Genomic DNA, 24,193 nt, shown 5'->3' on the forward strand with positions numbered 1-24,193 from the left:
CTGCGCCTAATAAGATTATCATATTTCTGTACATAGCCATGAAGATAAATGTATAGACACTTTGTCAAGTATCAGAGATATGTGAGAATAAGATTAAGGTACCAAGACCAAAGGAACTTCAGATTGTCAATTGTACACAGCATCCAGAATCAAGTTAAGTAATTTCTATGCTTTTTATAATTTTAATAAACATGTGTGAAAATTAATCAAGTTCTGTTTAAAGTTCGTCACCGTCAATCTGCTACTCTAAGTGTGCAAGTGGCATTTCTATCGTCTGACCTAACGGCAGAAGATAAACACACTACGATAAGACCAAGAGACATATTGCTGACACTCGCCTACTTTGCTAGAGCGACAAGTGAAATAATTTGATGGTGTGTGTACCGAAGGTCTTGCAGTACGCACACCACAGTAAGTATACATAGAACAAAGTGTGTGTTTTTTTTTAATTTTAGAACTGTCGACTTCCAAATTCGGAGAACTGCCACAGTCTAACATAACAGTCGCGACACTCACTGCTGTTAAAGTTGTTACCATTTGACAGCTGGAGCGACACTAACGTTCCAAGCGGTGAGAGAGGAGAACTTCAGATGCGTCTACGCATAATGTTTGTTTTGTTTCCCTTTCCTACGAGATTTAGGAAATATTTTGATTATTTTTTTGGCTCCGAGAGTTTGTGTAAATGTTGTAAGACATAGATCTTTCTAAAATAATTCTAAAATAAGCGCAAGTAGGGATAAAAATAACAAATCCAGTGGCAAGTTACAATACATTCATCAAGAAACACTTGTGACATTGGACAGAACTGCAGTTTACTGTGTGGATATCAATGTAATATAAACGTATAGATTCACACATAAGAAACTGCTCCCGACCACGACCGTGTTACCACCATCTCAAACACTGCACTCCTCCTTCCTTGCAGTCCTTGCCACCCTCTAGAACGTAATCCTTGCCACTGACTTCTATCCTGACCAGTGGAAAACCTCCCATATCTTGATGTTCTCCAAAACCAACAAGCCTACTTCTGATGCCTCTTCCTATCACCCTATACGTCCCACCTCAGTGTTCAGCAAGCTCTTGGAATTCAACTTTACCTGGTGCATCCATCACCACCTCCACTAACACCTCCTCCCCAACACCCAATGTGGCTTTCGAGCTTCCTTTTCTGCCAATGACCAACTCCTATGCCTTGCTCATCTCCTCTCCCTCCAGCTTAACTCCCGTCGCTCTACCATTTTTGTCTCCCTCGACCTCGAAAAAGCCTACGACCGTGTATGGCATCCTGGTCTCCTGTTTAAACTCCAGACCTATGCACTTCCTATCAACTATGTCTGTCAGATTGCCTCCTTCCTCGCCCACCGCCTCTCCTACGTGACCATCCACAGCGCCGATTCCCACATCTTCTACCCCTCCAAAGGTATGCCCCAGGGTTCTGTCCTCTCCCCTCTGCTCTACCTCCTGTACACGGCAGATATGCCCCAACCCCCCCCCCCCCCCCTGCAGTCCACCTCCTGCAGTATGCCTATGACTTCGCCAGCCTTGCCTTCACTCCTACCCTTCAACGGTCCCAATGCCTTCTCCAGAATCACCTTGACCTGTTTGCCACATGGTGTAAACAGTGGCTCCTTAATATCAATCCTTCCAAGACCCAGGCAATCACCACTCGCTGCTTCTGGCTCCTTGATTTTTCCCTTACCATCTGCATCTGTCCTGTCTGTATCTCCACAACCCTCACCTACCTTGGACACACCACTGAACGTCACGTCATCTGGATCCCTCATATCTGCTCTATCCAATCCACAGCCCACAAGCACCTCCAACTCCTTAAACTCCTCTCTGGCCAGACGTGGGGGTTGAACCCCTCTACCATCCTCCATACCTACAAATTCTTAATCTATCCCATCCTCTGTTATGCCAGTGCCACCTGGATATCCGCCACCCCCCAAATTCTGTAAGTCCCTCCAGATTCTCAAGTGCCATGCACTCCGCCTCGCCTTCTGTATATGCCTCTTGTCCCCCATGCGGGTCCTCTATGACCTGATTCCCTCCCCATGATCTGCTCCTTTTCCTCATACGTGTCTGCACCCTCTACACCTCCCACTGACTTGATCCTCCTCGTCCCCTGGTTGCTCCTCTCCTCTCGAACCCCGTCAGCTGCCATGCCTTCACCATTGTGTCCCCCCTACCCTCCACCTCTACACCCCTCATCCCCTTTCCCAAGGTGGCTTCCATCAACTCCCCCTCCCAGATGATGCCCTCTCTCCCTCCATTTATTCCTCCTATCAATTCTGATCCTCACCTCCCCCTCCTTCCCTCTGTCCTTTTCCTGGGCTCCCTCTTCCCCCTTTCCATCCTGTTTTTTTCCTGCCTACCCTCTCTCTAACTCCTTTCTCTCCCCCAAGTCCTCTTGCTTTCCCTTCCACTACCTTTCCCACTCCTTCTCGCATCCACCTTGCCCCTCCCCCTTTTTCTATGTCCTGTCCCTGAATCGGCTCACCCCCTTTTTTCTTTTCCTCTCCTCCCCCCTTTTTGCCCCTCATCAGTCCGGTTCCTCCGCCCACCCTTATCTTCCGCCGTGTCGCCTCTGTAGTGCTGTTTTAAGTGAATGTTCAGTGTTGTGCATCTCCTGTCAGTGTTGCAAACAGCCACCATACTGTCTATAGTTGTGGTTTTTTTTATCTTGTGGGGACAGACACCAGACTATAGCCATGTTCTTTAATTGTTCCTGTCTACTTACTGTGTGTCTTCATCCACATCGTTAATGTCATGTTTTTATATTTCAACTTCCACCATTTTACAGTTTTTTATGTAACCATTTTATCACCTTTTTTATTGTTTGTTTATATTCTCATTATGTTTTTCAAACTTTTCTGTAGGCTGTAGAGGGGCCTATTGTGCTGCTGCCAGCCCCCCCCCCCCTGAGGGGGAAGGAGGGGAATTGAAATGAAATAAATGAAAAAAAAACACATAAGAAGCACAGATACGTACTTCTACAAGCAAAAGGGATCGACATACCATTTGTGGTTCCATAGACCACAGTGTTTCAGTCATTGTCGCCTGTTGCCACAAGTACAACCTTCATCATTATATTTTCTAAGTGGGGCTAGCAACTGCCAAGTAGTGGGAGAAATATACTGTGAGTGTAAACCTCAAGTCCTCAAAGCCAATAATACTGTCAGAAGTGGTGTCCTATGTTAAATTTGCCATTAGATACTTTTCATCCAATGGCATATGCGCTAGTTTATCAGTATCAGAGAAATGCTGTACCTTCTGCATAAAAAGGTAGAACATTTTGTCACTTATCCAACATTTAATTTGTATCCCTTCCACATACCTCTGTAATGTACACACTGATCGAAATACGCACTGATCGAAACAGCAAACAGCTTTTTTTTGTCTTTCCATTATACAGATGGTATGCTAATTTGGCTTAACAACAAGTCAAGGGCATCTTTTTTAAATATCAGGGCCCTATAGTCTTCAAAATTTGTTTCTCCTTCTTCAGTTGATTCTTATGATACAGTTTCTGTTGGTGTCTGTACTTAAAATGAGAGGTACTTCCCTTGTCCTGTAATAGATTTCCACGGAGTCTAGCGATCTGCACATTCTGATACTCCACAGACATTTTCTAGACACAAATAACTACACTTAATTTTACCACTTCATCGTCAAAGCATGTCTGTGTTGACGATTCAGATGAATCTGGCACTATTTATTTAATTTAATCGTATGACTAGGGCCCCCTGTCAGGCAGACTGTTCACCGGGTGCCAGTCTTTCAATTTGACGCCACTTCGGCGACCTGCAGTCGATGAGGATGATAGGATGATGATGAGGACAGCACAACACCCCATCCCTGGGCGGAAAAAATTCCCCGACCCGGCCGTCAATTGAACCCGGGCCCAGAGGACTGACAATCCATCACGCTGACCATTCAGCTACCGAGGGCAGACAACCTGGCACTGATATATGGAGAGTTGAACTGGCTTCTTCTGTGCCATAGAAGTGTTTTAAAGCTTTAGGCAGATTGTCGTACCTTGGAGCAGGTTCCTCTTTATCGTCTGTTGAGGTGCCTTATTTGGAATGCCAAACAATTTGGTTAACTGCATTCCACATTGTCTGCATTAATGAACTGGTTTTGTTCGACGTGTAGCGGACAAAACTTAACATTATTATAAAGGTAAACAGGGTAATTTTTCAAAAGATGTTCTAATCTGCTATTCATTATCCATTTTCTACTTCTAAAACGAAACATCAACCATCAATGTGCATGTAGTTTGCAAGCGAATCGTGACGATACAGTTTAGTAACATGATGGTATACGCCTCTCAATGTCCTTAGGAAACCTAAAAAAAGACAGATGTTATCTTCTTCTTATTGTTGCTGCAATTTATTGCCCTACGGTATGTTCCCATTTGTAAAAACCATTGTACATACCAAAATAAACAACTACTATTCACTCTCGCTTTCACGATCGTGCCAAACACAACAGTTTAACTTACTGGCCGCTTGGCGAGTTGCTGGCGCACTAGGCAACAAAATCGAGGCGAAGTGTCACGACTGTTATGTTAGACTGTGGAACTACCGAACGTGACATATAAGCGTATACAGAATAGTCAACTCTTCACAAAACAGAGCTTTCGATATAATATCGTGCAGTGGATGGGCGCTTTTCCATAACGAACACCTAAAGAACAAAGATGTTTCACTCCCTAATATCTATATTCACAATTGTACATTAACACATGCGCCAAAGAATGAATTCTTCCCATTTAAATAGCTACCAATTGAATTTTAACAACTAACGAAAATAACAAGACACGAAGACTGAATATTGAGCAGAAGTCAAGCTTATGGCAGGATACGTCGCATGAAGATACATAAGCACAATACTTCTATTAACACATTTCCATAGGAACAAATAAGAAATACTATTTACATTTACATAGCCAAGAATGGAATTTCGACAAATGAAAATTACAGTACACGATAATTGTGCTACTGTCAAGCATATGATAGGGCTAATATACACACATACTTAAAGCATCAAAAATGTTTGCCATGCTACCAAACTTAAAAGATGATGCCAAATTGCTATTAAGTAATTCTTTAATATTCATCAAGTGTTTGTTAATGTGATTACACAATCGTTTAATTCAAAGAAATTTCATTGCAATTTCCTCCATACACATGTACGATACAATGACATGTCTGATTTGACAAACAATGCACTTTCAGCTGACCTGTTTTGATGAATTCATTCTTGGTGTCTAAATATCCAGATATAATTAGTCAAGCGTTAATGTCATAAAAGAGAGAATACAGGAAAATTTTGCCATGTGACCGCAACATCACTTTCAGTAACTTTTTCTAAGCTTTATGGCTGGATAAGGATATGCATGGTGTTGTTTGAAATTCGTGAATAGATTTTCATTATGCCGTTTCTTAAACAGAAAAACTACCAGGATAAAAACTAAAACCAGATATAAGAGAACAAAGCAAGAGATTACTTGTACATGTATTTATTCGCCTTATTTTCAGCTGAAGGGTTTAAGGAAGCAATCATATTATAATCATCAATGTTTGCATTGTTACAGTTTTTGGAAAGTCTTCTACTGATAACGTACAGAAATACATTAACTCGTTTCTTATAGTAAGCCACTATTTGTCACTTCCTACAATATCTTTACATACGCAAAAAGTCATATATATATGCAAGCGATTCTGCAATTATCTTACAAAGATCGCCATTTCCCATCAGTCTACTTTATTTTTGAACATTTTTAATTTCAGCTTTAGTTAGTGTATCGAAACAATGAGGCAGATTGGGGAAAATTCTTTGGAATCGTATCTTCACAGTAACTGTTATCGAACTTGTGGGTACCTCTGTTGATTTCCTTTCAGGTCTTTCATATATCAAATGGTATAATGTCCTCTCCTTGGCAAGTGACTGTAGATCTGTTGTTATGTACCCAGCATTTTTCGGAATTGGGGGACTGATGACCATAGATGTTAAGTCCTATAGTGCTCAGAGCCATTTTTTTCGGAATTGTTTCTATGTATACGTATCTGTTGGGTAGGAGGTCTATGGTATAGCTCTCATCGGCATTATAATAATAACTGCTGGCCCATTCTGGGTCACCAAACACATCTAGCATCCGAAAAATGTTATTTTATTAATAGTAATACACATTTATTATGCTTAACGTACCACTCTTTACTAACATACAATTTACCATGTACATTTACGCTACCACCTCATCTTTAAACATCATTACCGAGCGAGGTGGCGCAGTGGTTAGCACACTGGACTCGCATTCGGGAGGACGACGGTTCAATCCCATCTCCGGGCATCCTGATTTAGGTTTTCCGTGACTTCCCTAAATCGCTTCAGGCGAATGCCGGGATGGTTCCTTTGAAAGAGTGCGGCCGATTTCCTTCCCCATCCTTCCCTCACACGAGCTTGCACTCCGTCTCTAATGAATTCGTTGTCGACAGGACGTTAAACACTAATCTCCTCCTCCTCCTTTAAACATCATTTCTACAATTACAACAATGTTCTACATCCTGGAGGACCTCCTCACAACAGATGAGTTGTAATGAAAGTAAATCCAATCTAACCCAAGAAAACTCACCTTTAAAGACTAAACAAGTGGTATTTGAAAGACTAGAGAAACAGTTTTCCAGATGTTGCATATCTCACAACAATTTAAATGAAAATGTTCGCAATCTGTATTTCTCTGTACAGAGAATTGCATCAGTAGTAGGCTGTCTTCACAGCATTGCCAGTTCTCATAACTACATCTTCTGTAAGGTCAGCTGTAATTGTGGTGTGACACGATGAGAGGGACACAATTTTAAGGCTTTCATACTTAGCTATTTGACAGAGGTATCTAATGTAATTTAGGAAATATCATTCCAGCACCTTAATTTCAGCGAACAAAGTAATGCACTGAAGGTTTACAAGATAACTCATCTGAATTATCTCCATATACCTTTTATTTTGAAACATGTTTTGAACACACACATTCACACACACACACACACACACACACACACACACACACACAATGCCGATCCTGCTTTGTACTCATGGAAACTATTTTCAGAATAAAAGTATACAGACATGTAAGAGCTAAATTTTCTCCAAATTAGTGTCCAGATTAGAGTCTACATTTATTTTACTACATCAACAGCAAGTTGAGTTTTGTCTTTTACAGATAAAATTGGTAGATGGCAAAGCAGTTATACAATAAACAAAACCTGAAAACTATAGAAGCAAATGATAATTTAGTGTAACATTATTGCTTGGTAGATAAGCAGTATTTATTTAGTGTATAAGACTCTGAAACCTTGATGGTAGCCAGAAAAGATGTTGTTCTTGCTGTGGTCTTCAGTCCAAAGACTGCACTCCTTGCTACTCTATCCTTTGCAAGCCTCTCCATTCTCAAGGAACTACTGCAACCTACATCCCTCTGAATCTGCTTACTGTATTCATCTCTTGGTCTCTCTCTACAATTTTTACCCTCCATGCTTCCCTCCAGTACTAAACTGATGATACGAAGATGTCTCAGAATATGTCCTACCAACTGACCTCATTTGTCACGTGATCTATCCATCTAATCTTCAGCATCCTCCTGTAGCACCACATTTCAAAAGCTTCTATTCTCTTCTTGTCTAAACTGTTTATCGTCCATGTTTCAAATCGATACGTGGCAACACTTCAGACAAATGCTTTCAGAAACGACTTCCTGACACTTAAATCTATACTCGATGTTAATAAATTTCTCTTCTTCAGAAACGCTTTCCTTGACATTAACAGTCAACATTTAATACCCTGTCTACTTCGGCTATCCTCAGTGTTTTGTTGCCCAAGTAGCAAAACTCATCTACTACTTTAAGTGTCTCATTTCCTAATCTAATTCCCTCAGCATCATCTGATTTAATTCGACAACATTCCACTATCATCGTTTTGCTTTTGCTGATGTTCATCTTATATTCTCCTTTCAAGACACTGTCCATTCCATTCAACTGTTCTTCCAAATACTTTGCTGTCAGCGAACCTCAAAGTTTTTATTTCTACTCCCTGGATTTTAATTCCTACTCTAAATTTTACTTTTGTTTCCTTTACTGCTTGTTCAATGTATAGACTGAATAAACCGTGTTTCACTCCCTTCTCAACCACTGCTTCCCTTTTGTGCACCTTGGCTTTTATAACTACCATCTGGTTTTTGTAGAAATTTTATACAGCCTTTTGCTTCCTGTATTTTACTCCTGACTCCTTTAGAATTTGAAAGAGAGTATTCCAGTCAAATCTGTCAAAAGCTTTCTCTAAGTCTACAAATGCTATAAACGTAGTTTTGCCTTTCCCTAACATAGCTTCTAAGATAAGTTGTGTGGTCATTATTGCCTCGCGTGTTCCTACATTCCTATGGAATACAAATTGATCCTCCCCGAGGTCAGTTTCTACCAGTTTTTCCATTCCTCTGTAAAGGATTCATGTTAGTATTTTGCAGCCATGACTTCCTAAACTGATAGTTCGGTAATTTTCACAACTGTCAGCACTTGCTTTCTTTGTAATTGGAATTATTATATTCTTCTTGAAGTGTGAGGGTATTTCACCTGTCTCATACATCTTGATCCCCAGATGGAAGAGTTTTGTCATGGCTGGCTCTCCCAAGGCTTTTGTGTTGCCCAAGTATTTCTACTAGCCCTCGTCTTTTTACCTACGTGATCCTCTGCTGCCTTCACTATTTCATCTCTCAAACCTACCCATTCTTCTTCTATCATACTCCTTTCTCCTGTTCTAGTCAATCATTCCCTAAAGCTCCCTCTGAAACCGTCTACAACCTCTGGTTCTTTCAGTTATCCAGGTCTCGGCTCCTTAAATTTTTGTATTTTTGCAGTTTCTTCAGTTTTAATTGCACTTCATAACCAGTAAATTGTGATCAGAGTCCACATCAGCTGCTGGAAATATTTTAAAATTTAAAATCTGCTTTCTAAAACTGTATCTAATCATTATATAGTCAATTTGAAACCTTCAGGTGTCTCCAGGTCTCTTCCAAATATACAAACTTTTCTCATGATTCTTAAACCAAGTGTTAGCTATGATTAAATTATACTCTCTGCAAAATTCTACCAGGCAGCTTCCTCTTTCATTCCTTTCCCACAGTCCATATTCACCTACTACTTTTCATTCTCTTCCTTTTCCTTATATCGAATCCCAATAGCCTATCCATGTTCCTATTTTTTACGCATTATTAAACCTATTTCTACATTTCCCCTATTTGATTTTGTATTTATAATGGTGTATTCGAATGACCAGAAATCCTCCTGCCACCAAACTTCACTGATGCCCACTATATCTACCTTTAATCTATCCATTCCTGATCTACAAATTAAATGATTTGACATTGCATGCTCTGATACATAGAACACCAGTTTTTTTTGTTTTGCCCTGTTGACGATGTCCTCCTGAGTAAACCTCCAAAATATTTTACCCAAGATGATGCTATCATTATTTAACGATAGAGTAGAGCTACATGCTCTCATGAAAAGTTATGGCAGTGTAAGCACAGCAAGGCCATGTTGGATGAGGTTACAAGACATAGGATATTTATCTCTATCATTCTTAACTCTAATAATGTATTGCGGTTGTAAGCAGTATAACTCAGTTCTACTCAAAATAACTCAAATTTAAGTAGAAAGAAACTCAGGTTGAATATCAACTGTTGGAAAGAAATGTAAAAACTTAAAGTGATAATCTTCTGTTGTATTCTTTGGCCAATTAGGTATCTATGTAAGCCCTTTACTGTTCAGTTGCCTTTGTATGCACTGCTCTTTAAATGCACCAACTGCCACAATTTTCTCCATATTCTGCAGTTATTGACATGAAAAATACAGAAAGAGATATTGAATGCCTTCAAGGAGTCTGAAATAACAGCAAATCTCGAATAATCACATACCGCCAAGAAAAAAATTTAATTACACAGTCATATAGAAATTGGATGTGCTGATTCAAGTGATTTGGCAAACTATAGGAAATAGCTTGAAGCATCTCTCAGTTTATGTATGGAATCCATAAATTTTTCGTAAATGAATAATGTTTGTCCAGTCCCATCTCATGAAAATTGCTGAAAGAAGCGTTTCTTGTCTAACATCAACAACACAAACGAGGTTTTGAAAAGAGTATACATAAATTTTGTTAGAATTTCTATCTTGTTGACAAAATTTACTTTCATCCGAGTTCTGAAGAAGGCAGAAAATTTGACCATCTCTGTGACATAAATGGAGAGGTCGGATGTAGAACAACATACATAACATTTTGATGCTATAATGACTTTATAAATTTTACAGTACATTTTGTAATGTGATGTAGTCTTGCCATCATTCATTCACCTTAATGCTGTGTAGAGGTTTCGTTTTGTATTATATTATGATATCATTTGTAATACAAGGTTTAGGTGTATTTAACATTTTTTCATGAATAAATTTCTTTTTAAACAGTATTCCAAGTAACCTATGAATCTGTTCCAGAATTGGCTACACTTTTCTTTAATTATGCATCTGCTCCAGAATTGGCTACACTTTTCTTTAATATTAAGTTTGGTGATTATGTCTCTCCAATTTGTATTTAACATATTATTTTTGCATTTTTCAATTCCTTTATCATTTGTTGCTCTTGTAGTTTTGAAATTATTTTTAGTTGTATCATGCACTTGGATATTCAATGCCAGCAAAAGGCCATTGTGCTCTGAGACACCATTAATTATACTGGAATTACAATACGACTGTGCAGACTCAATGAACCTCTGAAAACATTACGATAGCAATGTTGCTGGTTCTAACATTATTTTTGCAAACTGTACAATGGAACGATGTTATATGAACCGAAAGGAACTTTTAGAGCAGCTCCAGCATATGTACATTCTAAAAAATTTAAATTAAAATGTCCACTTAAATTTTTGTTAATCAACGAAGTTATTTCATAAAATATAAAAAATTACTACATGGATCCCTATAAATTGTGACAGTTTTTGTTAAATTTCCAAGAAAGGCTAACTGTGCAGCACAAGCTTCAAAATGGTTATTATTGCAAAATCTATCAATTTCAATGTTTTTATTCTTGTGTCTTATATTAATGTAAGCGGCAACACCTTCTTTTATATTACATTAGATTAGTTTTGTTGTGTAACACCCATAGCGACAGGTCTCTAGGCTGTTGAATGAAGTCAAAGATTTCCGTTTTATTTTTTTAACCATCGAGCGGGCGCGCCGTTTTTTATAATGTGAGCAGGGATGTGGCATACTTCGTACACATGTAAACAGTAGCTGTCTTTATACTAACAAGATAAAAGTGTATGAAAAAACCACAGTTTAATCTCATTATAATGAAACAACGACAAACTAAATTTTCATAATATGAGCTACAAAGGTTGGTGGCTATTTAATTAACCAATAATGAAATAAACTTTCATTATATGATTCAGTTGCCAGGGATGGGTGTTACCCCACAGTAATGCCTTACTCAATGTATTCAACAGTCCAGCTGCATCAGAGCCCAGGCAATCACTTATTTGATCACTAATAGTTATCTCATAGACAAATGCTTCCTTATGGGGTTATGTTGCTAGCTCATATTCTGGGTCTTTCCTTGCTTGGAATGTAATTTTTTCTCACACTGCTCTCTGTCTATTTTATATTACTCATCAATAGTTAACAACAATATGTTGTTTTATTAGAGCACTACCTCTAATTATGAAATACCCTAAAGCATTAAATGTAAGAGTGTTTGTGAAGATATTTTCCTATGGTATTGAAGGAGTTGCCCAACAGAAATTTCTTCATTTCAGGCTTTAACTTGATCATATTATCTAGATAACATTTAATGTGGTTGTCAAATACATGTATACTAATAAATCTGTCTCCTGTTTGACTTAACAGTAATGTCTTGACCTGGTTGCTAAGTTGTGACCATTCATATTTAGTATTCCTATATCAGTAGGCACATAATATTCAGAAACATGTATTATGTCAGCATTATTTGGAGGTTCCAGTTCATTTAAGCATGTTAGAAGTAATTGTATGTCTTAACTCTCTAATTTTTGATTCAATACGTGTTCTTTCACTCGTTTTTAACTTGATCTAGTTTCAATTATATAAGTTCTTATAATACTGATAGCCTGAAATCTGGTTTTCTCCTAAAAATGTACAACATACATCTCTACCCTTCTAAATCTGGGCAATCTCTAGATTGTTTTTGTTGATGTTTTGTGTTTTGTGCCGTGTAATGAAGAAAATATATATTTATAACGAACCTCACCGTTCTTCCTAGAGGACCATCTTTGAAAGGAAGTTCAAACTAGACAATTGGCCACAGCCAGAAAACCAAACTGTAAAATCTACTGATCCATCTAAAGATGAGAGTGTAGGCCCTCAAAGTGGGTTATGGAATAAATAAAAGTGACTGAAACAGAAACTGTTTTAATTTATCTTTTATGTCAAAAATAGATGCAGTTTCCAAACTGCAGTCCAACATGGGCAACATAAGTGTGTGATAAATGACTTTGCATACACTAAATCACAGAATTGTCGATCAATCAAAATAATGGGATATTTTAATCCAGTCAACTATAAGTAATCCTACAGAGCCTTATCATTCAGAACATAATATCCTTCAGGGCAATTCGCATAAGCCATCATGTCACTCATCACAACATAGGGCATATTCACATTATCCCTTAGGCGACGCCACATCAGTATGATAACAAGTAGCCCTATATCAAATGGTGAAAGTGAGATTATGTGTTACCATTTCTGATACAAAAAGTATATAATTGGAACCGAGGAGCTAACAACAATAAAGTTTATTAGTGACCAAAGAAAAATTAATAACGTATGTTCTTGATCTGTCCTGTGTGGTAAAATACTGAGAAGCGAAACAACATTTCAGGACACCGACATTTATTTGCTAGCGAAAATATATACTTTTGAACACATCAAACAATATTTATAATGGGATAAAAAGAGCTTCTTTACCGGATACATTTGATATTTCTTCTTGTTTAAATATAGCTGACTTTTTCACTTAAAACGTTATAGAATGAAAGTTGCTTTATCAACTTATGTTAAAATTTATATACGGTGTAGGTGACACTTTTGTTCTGTTATTGCAAAACCTAAATAATTTTTGACTTTCACACCTCACTTGCGGAAGAACACTCAATGGAAAAAAATGTCTGTAGCATCTAAGATGGTCAGTTACCATTGGCTGCCGTGTTTCACACTCCAGCCACCTGTGGTGCTGGATTTTGGTTTGTTTCATGCGTGCAGTGCAATGTTCCATGAATATTATTTTAGGATGATGATTTCTTGACAATTATGTATAGTCTTGTCAAATTCCTTTCTAGTACTAAAAAGTCCCAAATATTAACAAGTATCTTTTTGTGTTTATTAGTTAGTAAATGTTATCCGTTCTTGGTACACTGGAGTTCATATTTCGTCATATTGGCTAAGTACCTATAATGTACAATTATAGATGTTTGGATGTCTGACATCAAGTTGCACCACATTGATGACACCGACATGATTTCAACCTTTATGTTCAGTCTGCATCACCAGAAGAAGCAAGACTAACTTTTAAAAGTGAATGAAAAATTTTCATGAAATGCAAGACACATTGGACGCTGAAGTACCTCAATTTCACAACACACTGTGATATTACCCTGTAATTCTATGTTATAGTCCACTCAGTTACAAGCAAGCTTTCATTACCCCAGAATAATTAAGTATTTGACCAAATTTACCTTAATGGTCAGCTAGCTTGATCATCATTAAGCAGCTGAAGTCAAAGATATAGTAACTACACTCCTGAGCGTTATTCCTATGACAAATACAAGTCCAAATTAATTCACAGGTTTTCTACCTAGCAAGACGAGCGCTTGTGACGAGTCCTAATGGAAAAAATTTCACTGACAGGAAGCGTCACAATATTCAGGCATTAACACAGTAAAGTCGACGTGGGCACTGTACCTGATACCTTACTATGTACATTGTGAAGTAGCCCAGGGGAAAGCTATAGTAGCACCTCAGACGGAAGTGCCATTAGATGCTGTCTTGGACCTGGTCAATAGGGTACAAGACGCAATAATGTCAACTTCAAACAATGAAGTGGCAGCGCCATGCAACAGTGATTTGTCATTAGAGGTGACTTGGACAGATTAAGATTACCTCGCACATAAGGTCTGACTAAAGATCTCAGTGAACTGTTGTCCCATCACAACTGCAACAATGATGGGGGAGACAACATAGCCATTCCTGCATGAAATCCTTGGCCCAAAGTGGCGGAAAGCAGCCACCTTCTGTTTGCTGGTATCACAGGAAGTTCTGAGAGAAGGTATGCAAGTGCACATTACCAAATGCCAGTGGCAGCTGCGTGTAGGGACATCTGATTGCTAATCACAGTCTCAGCATCTATTAATCAGTGAACCGAAAATAGTTTACAAATTTCTCGCCCGCATCTCGTGGTCGTGCGGTAGCGTTCTCGCTTCCCACGCCCGGGTTCCCGGGTTCGATTCCCGGCGGGGTCAGGGATTTTCTCTGCCTCGTGATGGCTGGGTGTTGTGTGCTGTCCTTAGGTTAGTTAGGTTTAAGTAGTTCTAAGTTCTAGGGGACTTATGACCACAGCAGTTGAGTCCCATAGTGCTCAGAGCCATTTGAACCAACAAATTTCTTTTGGGCACTGGTTCAGACTTGTGTATTTACCCATTTACCTTACTGCGCAACTGACAGCCACCAACGTTGTTCTGCCCCTCTGAGGCAAGCAATTCATTTATAGCGACTTATGACAATCAGCGTATTGAGTTGGACTTGCGTTCGACTTGGCTTCCACTGGAATTTGAACGTCATTGTCACGGAACCCATAATCAGAGCAGACTTCCTGCTGGGTTATCACCTGCTACCAGATGTGGTGGATGCAAGACTCATCAACAGCATTACAAGCCTTACAAATGCAGGATTCTGGCGCAGTGCAGTGGTTTACAATACCAACCTCTTCCAAGGGCAGATTTTAAATATGCTTACATATTTGAACTGTTTCCAGCTACAACACAAACTCCAATATAGGTATGTCACAGTACCTTCTATTACTTTAAAACGGCCGACGGCTCACCAGTTTCATGCAAGCACAGGCGATTAGCTCCTTACCATTTGGCTATCGCAAAGGCAAAATGCGACTCTATGCTCAAAGCAGGTATTATTCGGTCTTCTAGCAGCCTGTGGTCATCGCCTCTCCACCTAGTACCCAAGAAGTGTGGTGCTTCTCACATGTGTGGTGATTATGGTGTACTTAATGCAAGAACAAGCCAGATAGTCATCCAGTACACCTGTTAAGAAATTACAAACGTGCTCTGCGTGATCAACCATGTTTAGTTTGCTAGACTTCACAAAGGCCTTTACGCAAATTCCCGTGGCAGAGGAGTATATTCCGAAAACAGCACTACTTACGCCATCTGGAATTATTTGAGTGTCTCTTCAAGACATTTGTTTCAAACAATGCTGCACAGTCTTAGCAAAGGTCTGTTGAGTCTCTGCTGCAAAGACTGTCGTTTTGATTTGCCAACCTAGACGGCATCCTTGTCTTTTCAGATACTGAAGAACAGTACCAGCAACATTTGTTGGCCATCTTTCAACGTCAAAGCAAGATTGTGTGATATTGAATAGCAGCAGGTGTGTATCCGACGAACCACAGATTATCTTTTTAGGCCATTTGATTTCGTCAGCAGGGTCATACCGCTTCTGAGAAACTATTTGCCATAACGAAGATTTCATAGCCATATACAGCAAGGAACTATATCATTTCCTATGAAGCCAAATTTTTACTATTGTCATCTGTCCTTGTTGGCCGAGTTGCAAGGATCATTGACAGCAGCACTCTCCCGACCTAAAACTAAGGGCATTGCTCACACCTCTAGCTTGGGTGGTAGATGCTAGCCACAGCTAATTTATCGTATCTTCGACTTTTTTTTCATACAAGCACTCTCATTCACAGCATAAATAGAGTACATACTGTCATGGTCTTCTTGCCATTTGTGAATTAATCATGCACGTCCTCCCACACTCCTAGTTTGAAACACTCACTATGTCAGCATAGTCAATTAGAGTTCATTGCACAATTCAGCACTGATATCTGTCAGAATCCAGTTACTGACAATGTCATAGCTGACAGTCTGTCTCAGGTTAGTAGCTCAGTAAATGCTATTGATTTTGCACAATTTACAAAGGCAGAGGGTTACAACCAGGAATTCCAGAAGGTACTGAAAGATGTGTTGTTCAGTCTACAGATAAAAGTGATCGACGTACCTGGCACAAACGTGAAGCTACACTGTGATATTTTTAGTGGAAGGCCTCATTCTTTTCTGCCAGCCCCATTCGGATTATGTGCATTTGACTGACTGCACAACCTTTGTCACCCTGGTGCTAGATCATCAACTCGCCTGGTTTCAAAACGTTTCGTATGGTCATGGATGCTAAAGGATTGTCGCTTGTGTACACGTTTAGTATCAGCATGGCTAGATATCCTTTCATATTCACTAGTAACTATTTCAGATATGATAACACGATTTGTGTTTGTACACATGGATACTGTAGTTCGCTATCTCCATCAAATAGTCAGTGCTATTTGTTAAGTGCAATCTATAGTGGCCAGAAGGAATACCAGTTTGGCAGAAACCCTAGACTTCAGTTTTATGTTTGGATTTTGCACTTAGATTGTCCGCTGTCTATCACAACAGACTGCAGCTGACAATTTGAACCAGAGCTATTTACTTAATTTACGAAATTCTGTGGCACTATTCATTGTAGGACAACAAGCTACCATCCAGTGGTCAACAGTATGTTTGAATGTTGGCACTGCTCGTTGAAAGCTGCCCTCATGTGTCATGACACTAGTGGGACAATAGTCTTTTCCATCGTCTTGACTGGTTTTCGCAACGGATATAAGCTGAACTTGGATTCTTCATTAGCAGGGCTCATGTACAGTGCAGTACTGTGAATCCCTGGTGATTCCTCGTTCCAAGTTCTGTGTAGCTTCCTGATCACGAACGAACAGACGTCGTTTGTCACTTGAAAGAGACCAATCTATGTGCAGTGTGATTTACAAACATGCACACAAGACATTATATGCACAGGTGGTATCAAACCAGTGCTACAACTGCCTTACACAGACCTGCATGGTGTCATTGAAAGAGGAGCATGAAATTTGGACATTCTAGTGAACAGCAAAACTATCACAGTCTTGACTGACAGGGTCAAACCAGCTTATGTGTTCACAAAAGTACCGCCAATATATGTAATGCAGAACAAGCTTGAACCTCATCTTGAAGCATAATCGTATCTTCCCAAAACAGGCGCGGTACCTGAATGTGGAACATGCTCTGGGCGTCGAATGCACTTCCATGCAAAATTTTTGGACGATGCTCCACTTTCCCCGAAAAGGCTGATGTGGTGGCAAAGATCGTCAATTATTGTCGGCTGATGTTATTACATGAACTGTCACCCCAAAGGCACTGCGTTTTGGTTTGTTCTGTTGTGCAGAGCCACGTTCCTTGAATGCTATATTAGTAAAACGGTTCATTGGCAATTATAGATACCTGTAGTATTGTTAACGTCTTGTCTAGCGCATTTCGGTTTGTTCTCTGTGTGCAGAGTGACATTCCATGAATGTTATTTTAGGATAGTGATTTATTGGCAGTTATAGATAGTCTTGTCAATAATTTGTCTATCACTAACTAGTCTCAAATATTATCAAGTATCTTTTCTGCTTCTATTAGTTAATATATGTAATTTGTTCCTATACACGGGCTTTCATTTTTCGTGCAATTGACAGAGTATCTCAAATGCGTAGCTATAGTTATTTGGATGGCTAACATATATTTGTGCTGATGTATCGAAGACCAAGTGTTCTTGGAAAATTTGCAGTTTACCACGAAACCAAAGCATGATAATAAAATTAAAATTAAGGAGACAAAAAAGCATAACATCGACTACTATCAATGCGGACTTGAAAATAGGTTAATTTCCGATGTTAACAGACGATTATGCTGTCTATACTTTTTTCGCTGATACCTTGATGTGAAGTGACATGATGGACCATTGACAATCGGTGTAAATGACGTCACCTGAAAAGCATTGTTGAAGGATTTCACATGGTGGTTAGTGTGAAGTGGCCTTTCTGCTTTCATAAACAGCTAAATTTATGAATATGTCTGGGTCAGTGTTACAGCGAATTTCAGTAGTATCCCGTTATAATGAAAGCTAGACATTTCGCTGCTTACAGATGTTGATAAATATCAATGGGACAGTTGAAAAATGTGTTCCCCGATCAGGACTCGCACCCGGGACCTCCTGCTTACATGGCAGATGCTCTATCCAACTGTATTTTTTCTTTCTCTTTTCTCTTCTTTTTTTTGTATCTGATTTTGTTCGTTATAGATCGTTGCAGTTGTTCATGGCGGAAGCCCGCTGAAGTTCTTTATTTGATCCATTCACTCAGTCATTTTATTACACAGGGCAGCTGACACTCTGACCGAACACGCTGAGCTACCGTGCCGGCGCCTGAGCCACCAAGGACACAGATAATGACTGTCTCTGGCACGCCTGAAGGAGGGAATGGTCTAGATTTCATTATAACTTGATTCTTCGAGAGCTGCAAGATCACCAATGATAACTGTACAGATACCAGCTTCACAATAGTATCCAGTATGCTTGACACTAGAGAAACACAGTAATCACTGAAATATTGTAGCCACATCATTTGGCTGCACTTTGCAGACTGAGATACACTTCACAGGTTGACTTATTAAAACCACGTTTAACATGACGAAATATATGCTATCAATAATAATTTGCGGGTATCCTCTGTAATTATGACATCCGTTTCGTTTTCTGAAGGCTAGATCAAATTAAGCTTATCACCCATCTATGTGAACATCCACAAGTTACATTGTAAGAAGCTATAACATATACTAGTCGGGCTTAAACTACGTTAAAATTATCTAAATTTGTCACTTTTAACTATTTTCAGTAATTATAAATGTTATAACCAGAAGACAGACATGTAGAAATTTCATACCACCCTCAAAATGCAAGACAATTCATTCTTTACAGAGGTTCAGATTTTCTAACCATAAGTTACAGACATGATCGATGTGCATTATATTTGAGAAACAGTAGACATTACTGTAGATCACGCGGAAATAGTTGATTTAGTATGTTCATGTGTTAATCATGTATCTCTGTGTTTCCGTGACTGCGATTGCAACGCTGTTACCGAGAGTGTTGTAAACTACATATTGGTTTTACGTATTAAGATGGCTCTGTGTTGTTGTGGGAAGGTATAGTTGTTGTTTACGCCGTGTGTGCGAAGTTGTGTATGTTTGGAATCGTAATATTTTTGAAAGATTCGAACTCGCTAAAAACACAGGTGAGGGCTTACTATGTTCTTTCTTCCAGAAATGCACTCCAAGTATAAATATTAGGTATAAGTAACTGTGTATGTGTGCGTCTGAGAAGTCAGCTGCATTGTACTACGGATGAATCACTACAGATGGTACGTACTGTGATTGTGTATTATCGTGCCAAAGCAGAATGAGGAAACAACCGAAGGAAAATATGAACTGAAGACTGGTAAATAACTTACTTGCAGTCTCTATATGTGTAGTTGTTACAACGGCTTCGGCTACAGTGGGTGACGTACGTCAAAACTCGCGGAGTATTTAAAGAAAGCGTAATTTCATCTACATTGAGAGCATTTTTACGCTGGATTCCGAGACAAATGTTTCGATTTTTTCGAGATATCCATTAATACTCAATAATGTACTAGCTATTAATATGGTACCTTACCTTATCTTACCTTACCAACCGTGTTTGTAACGCCTTTAACAGACCGTCGTTGTGTGTCGATTACTATGAAAACTGAGTGCAGAAGAAAAGTCCAGTGTTACATATCCACCGTCAAGCTCTCACTATTCTGTGACGACAATGCGTTGCTCTGTATTCACCCGAATATGAAAACACTAATCATTGTGTTTGTATGGTTATAATGATTGTGATTAGAATTGTGGACTAATAACGTGCTGCACCACATAAAGGATCCTGATGCACATCTACATATGAAAAAACAACAGCTTTGAGTGGATCTTTTATTGAGATTGCCTGCTACAAGCAGAAAGATCATGAATATAATAGCATAATACTACATTTGTACATACTTCAGTTTAGGCCCGCACATAAGAAACAAGACTTGTGAACTTACCCACGTAATAGTGTGTATGTTACTGTCTCTGAAAAGCTATTTCGCACTGTCTGCTATTGTTAGTTTTGTTTGTGAATAGTGAATAGTGTTTTATTCGTCTCGTAACATACAATTTCTAATCATATGATTAGTGTACAGGAGACATGTCAAAAAAATGGATAACACAACTTAGGCGTAATTGGTACAAAGAATTTTAACATTAATATAAACTTTTATTTTTCTTTCCTCCTTTTTCTGAAGGACAGCTATATTTACACACAAGACTATATGTAAATTTATCCTGCTCAAATGTTCAGTTCATCCTTCATGAACTCCTCAACAGTATAGTAGCAGTGTTTGACAAGTATAGCATATAGCTTTGTTTTCAGTGTCTCTAGGTTCATACTCAGAACATTCTTTCCTTTTAGCTTGTTATGAATTTTCATTGCCATATACTGAGGAGATTGCACATATAGGTTTAAGCAATGAGTGGGAAGCATAAAATTGTCTTTCTTTCTTGTGTTATATGTGTGATTGAAACAGTTTTTCTCGGATAACTCTAAATTGCTGTGTAGAAAGATGATAATATCATAGATGTATAAGAAGGGAACTGTTAATAACTGTTGTTTTTCAAATAGTGGTCGACATGATGTCCTTGGATGGGCAGTACACATGTTCCTTATTATTCTTTTCTGTAACTTTAGTAGGCGCAATATATTGCTTGAATTTCCCCCAAAAAATAATACCACACCTTACAACTGATTGAAAGTAGCTGTGGTATGCAGTTTTCAACATAGAACAAAAACAAAATAGGTCCTAGAATCGATCCATGAGGGATACCTTAGCTACTAGCTAAGATCTGATAGCACTCGGGGGTAATGGTCTAAGAAAATTAGGGAACCACTGACCTAGGTGAATATAGGAAGCCACCTGAAAGCCACATCCAGGCAGGATGGAACACTAAACCTAGTGCTAATTTGTGCTGCTGTCCAGTTGGGTACGCTTAGAGCTTAGTTTCTGGAAGATGGAAGCCTTTATTAATTTTGGTAAGCTTTTTGAAAACATTTTGTCTTTGGTACTGCAAAAGATCAATCTCAATGTTTCAGCTGGATGATTTAAGTGAAACCCACATATGCGAATCTGAAATTTAGGTGAGGAAGTGATTTGTTAGGCATGTGAGAGTAATTAACAAATTACAAATTTTTGGCCATTTGAACTCGGGGGAAAATTAAGGGGAGTAATACAGAAATTCAGCCTTTCTGTAGTTGATTCGGTTGACCTTTTATATGACTTCATATGGGCAAGTATAATTGGTAACGTGTTTGATGGGGGGTCACAATCAGAGCTGCTTTTTCCAGTAAACTCTCTTGCAAAAACTTCTTTGATGTTTTGTAATAAATATCACTGTTACCTAATGCCAAAGAGAATTATTTATCACCTCCAGTATTCTCTCTCTCTCTCTCTCTCTCTCTCTCTCTCTCTCTCCTGTGACTGACTAATCATGTCCCTTTCAGTCTACATAACCAGAATAGCTGCATTTTCAGGGGCTATGTGTAATTGCGTGTCCCCATCCTCATATCTATAATCCACAAAATTTCATTTAGTACATTCTGTATTTTTTTCTTGGTGGTCAATAAATAAGTTCCTTTGTTGGCAGATACTCTAATACACCATGTATAACGGAATTGGTTTACCGACTGCCAGAGGCTCGGGAACTAATGGCTATGTTCAGAGAAACTGGGCATTTGTACGTAAAACGAAGGATAAAGTGACGTACAAGACTGAAGAAGAACTGGAGAAATTAGAATCGACAAGTAACAGGCAACCAAACAGAGAAATATTGGATCATGAAAGGAAGAGGAAAGTCGAGATCAAATGCATGGAACTGGAAGAAATTCTTGAAGATCAAGGGTATGGTTAAAAATAAAATTTTTCTTTTTGAATTAGGGTTGTATACTTTTATAATAAATTGTTTTTCATGTGTAGTTTGTAATAACAAGTAAAATCAATGAATAACAAATGTAGTTGCTTAACTAATTCATAACTAACAGTTACCATTACCCACTGCATGTGAGTTTGCATCCAGTCCCTATCAGTGTATAAACCAGTTGACAGAAATATAGCATATACAAGTACCAGGCACTTAAGTGTGAATTGCAGAGTAACCGTGTAGATGTAGACAATTCCTTCTGTGTACCATGTTGTTCTTTACAGTCATATCATGGACACCATTGTCATTCCATCACACATTCATAATTATAATATGACATAACAATACATAGGTTTTTGCAGATATTAAAATGAAAACTAAAAATATACAGTTATGTGACAGCACTTTTCCCCTAATACATGGAGTGAAATCCAGTTAATTCATAATAATGTTTGTATATTCTGAAATGAGTGCTCAGAAGACCAACACTGCTAAGGTTCAAGATGCAACCTTTTATATAATGCTTTCGATTTCAATTCATGTAGGTGTGGAAAAAACCTAACTGATTGCAAAACTGATGAAGTACGTAAATTTTTGTCGTAATTCATATTCTTTTTTTTTATTTTCCTTACTCCTGTCTTAATAGTTTCGGCTGGTGCAAATGCTGGAACAGCTCTTTATGTTGTGAGAACTATTCAGGGAATGAACTTAAACAAAAATTTGGCCCTATTTTTAACAGATTTGACCAGAAAGCTGTTTATTATTATTATCATTATTTAGTGTATCAGTATATTTTTAGCAGTTGAACTGCAGATTAGGAGATATAAATTTTGCAGACAGTGGCTGTCACAAGTATATAGGCCAAATTCTCTTGCTTTCGTGCTATGAATTATAGTGGTTTAAGTTAAATGAGCGACAGAACATCTTGGTAACAGTTACAAGTATATCAGAAGAGAATAAACAGCTGAAATTTGAATCCTATAGTTTTTCGTTACTGTTATGACACTTCAGCTGCCAAGCCACCAAGATCAGTAGGATAGACAGTAGTAACCAAACCGTCACAGATAATGCATCATCCTTTTAAGTAACCACAGCTAATTACTGTTTTTTCTGAATGTCTTTTAATCTCAAAACAAAATGTAGGTGTAAATATTAAATTTACACGGCCTGACAGAAGAGTGATCACTTAGAAGACATGGTCGAATTCCAGTGTATCTTTGCAAATGTCCATACAATGTATGTAAATGATTAAAGAGTTGCAAATATATGTGACAGGTAGAATGACTACAAGAGTGCATTAGTGATGTTTCTGTTTGTTGTTGTTGTTGTTGCCAGGTGTGGTGGGGTATATAAGGGGATGTGAACACGTTCAGATATTGAGTGATCACTGGGAGGAACACGGAGGTGTCACATACTCATCTGAGACAGCATTATCAGGACTTGAAAGACTTTGAAAGGTGGCTCATTATGAGTTTCCATTTGGCCGGCCGGTCAAATGTGCTGTCTCTAGATTTGTGGGGGATTCAGATGTGACTGTGGCCCATTGTTGGACTGTATGGGAATATGTGGGCAGGCGTTCTCCTCATCAAGGTTGCTGTTGACCATGTCCGACCACAGCAAGGGGGGAGGATCACCTCATTGTGCACCAAGATCATCATAAACCCCTCACTTCTATGCCTGCCCTCTGTGAACAAGTAATGGGCTCTCTGAAACATTTCATGTCATTCCACATCATTGGTTGGAGATTAACAGCAACTGAACCAGGGAATTACTGTACCATGCTCAAGCTTCTATTAACACCACAACACAAGTAGCTGCATGTGGAGTGGTACTTTGACTGTGAAGCATGAACTGCTGATGAACAGTGACACATTTTAGTGATGAATTATGGTTCGACACTATCCTTGATGAATATCACTGCCAAGTTGATGGTGAACTGGGATGAGGCCCCATTCTTCAAATTTTTTGGAG

At 38.7% G+C, this 24,193-nt stretch overlaps 1 protein-coding gene across 1 annotated transcript in view; it reads left to right on the forward strand.

The window, feature by feature from the left end:
- The first annotated feature begins 19,167 nt into the window (after positions 1-19,167).
- Positions 19,168-24,193, forward strand: part of LOC126261905 (serine/arginine repetitive matrix protein 2) — a 280,569-nt gene continuing 275,543 nt past the window's right edge. Inside the window, exons 1-2 of the mRNA XM_049958577.1 lie at positions 19,168-19,482; positions 21,950-22,203. Of these exons, the coding sequence (XP_049814534.1) occupies positions 21,965-22,203 (239 nt within the window). The 5' untranslated portion in view covers positions 19,168-19,482; positions 21,950-21,964. The remainder of the gene's footprint in view (positions 19,483-21,949; positions 22,204-24,193) is intronic.

The sequence above is a fragment of the Schistocerca nitens genome, chromosome 1, assembly GCF_023898315.1.
Source record: "Schistocerca nitens isolate TAMUIC-IGC-003100 chromosome 1, iqSchNite1.1, whole genome shotgun sequence".
NCBI lineage: Eukaryota > Metazoa > Arthropoda > Insecta > Orthoptera > Acrididae > Schistocerca > Schistocerca nitens.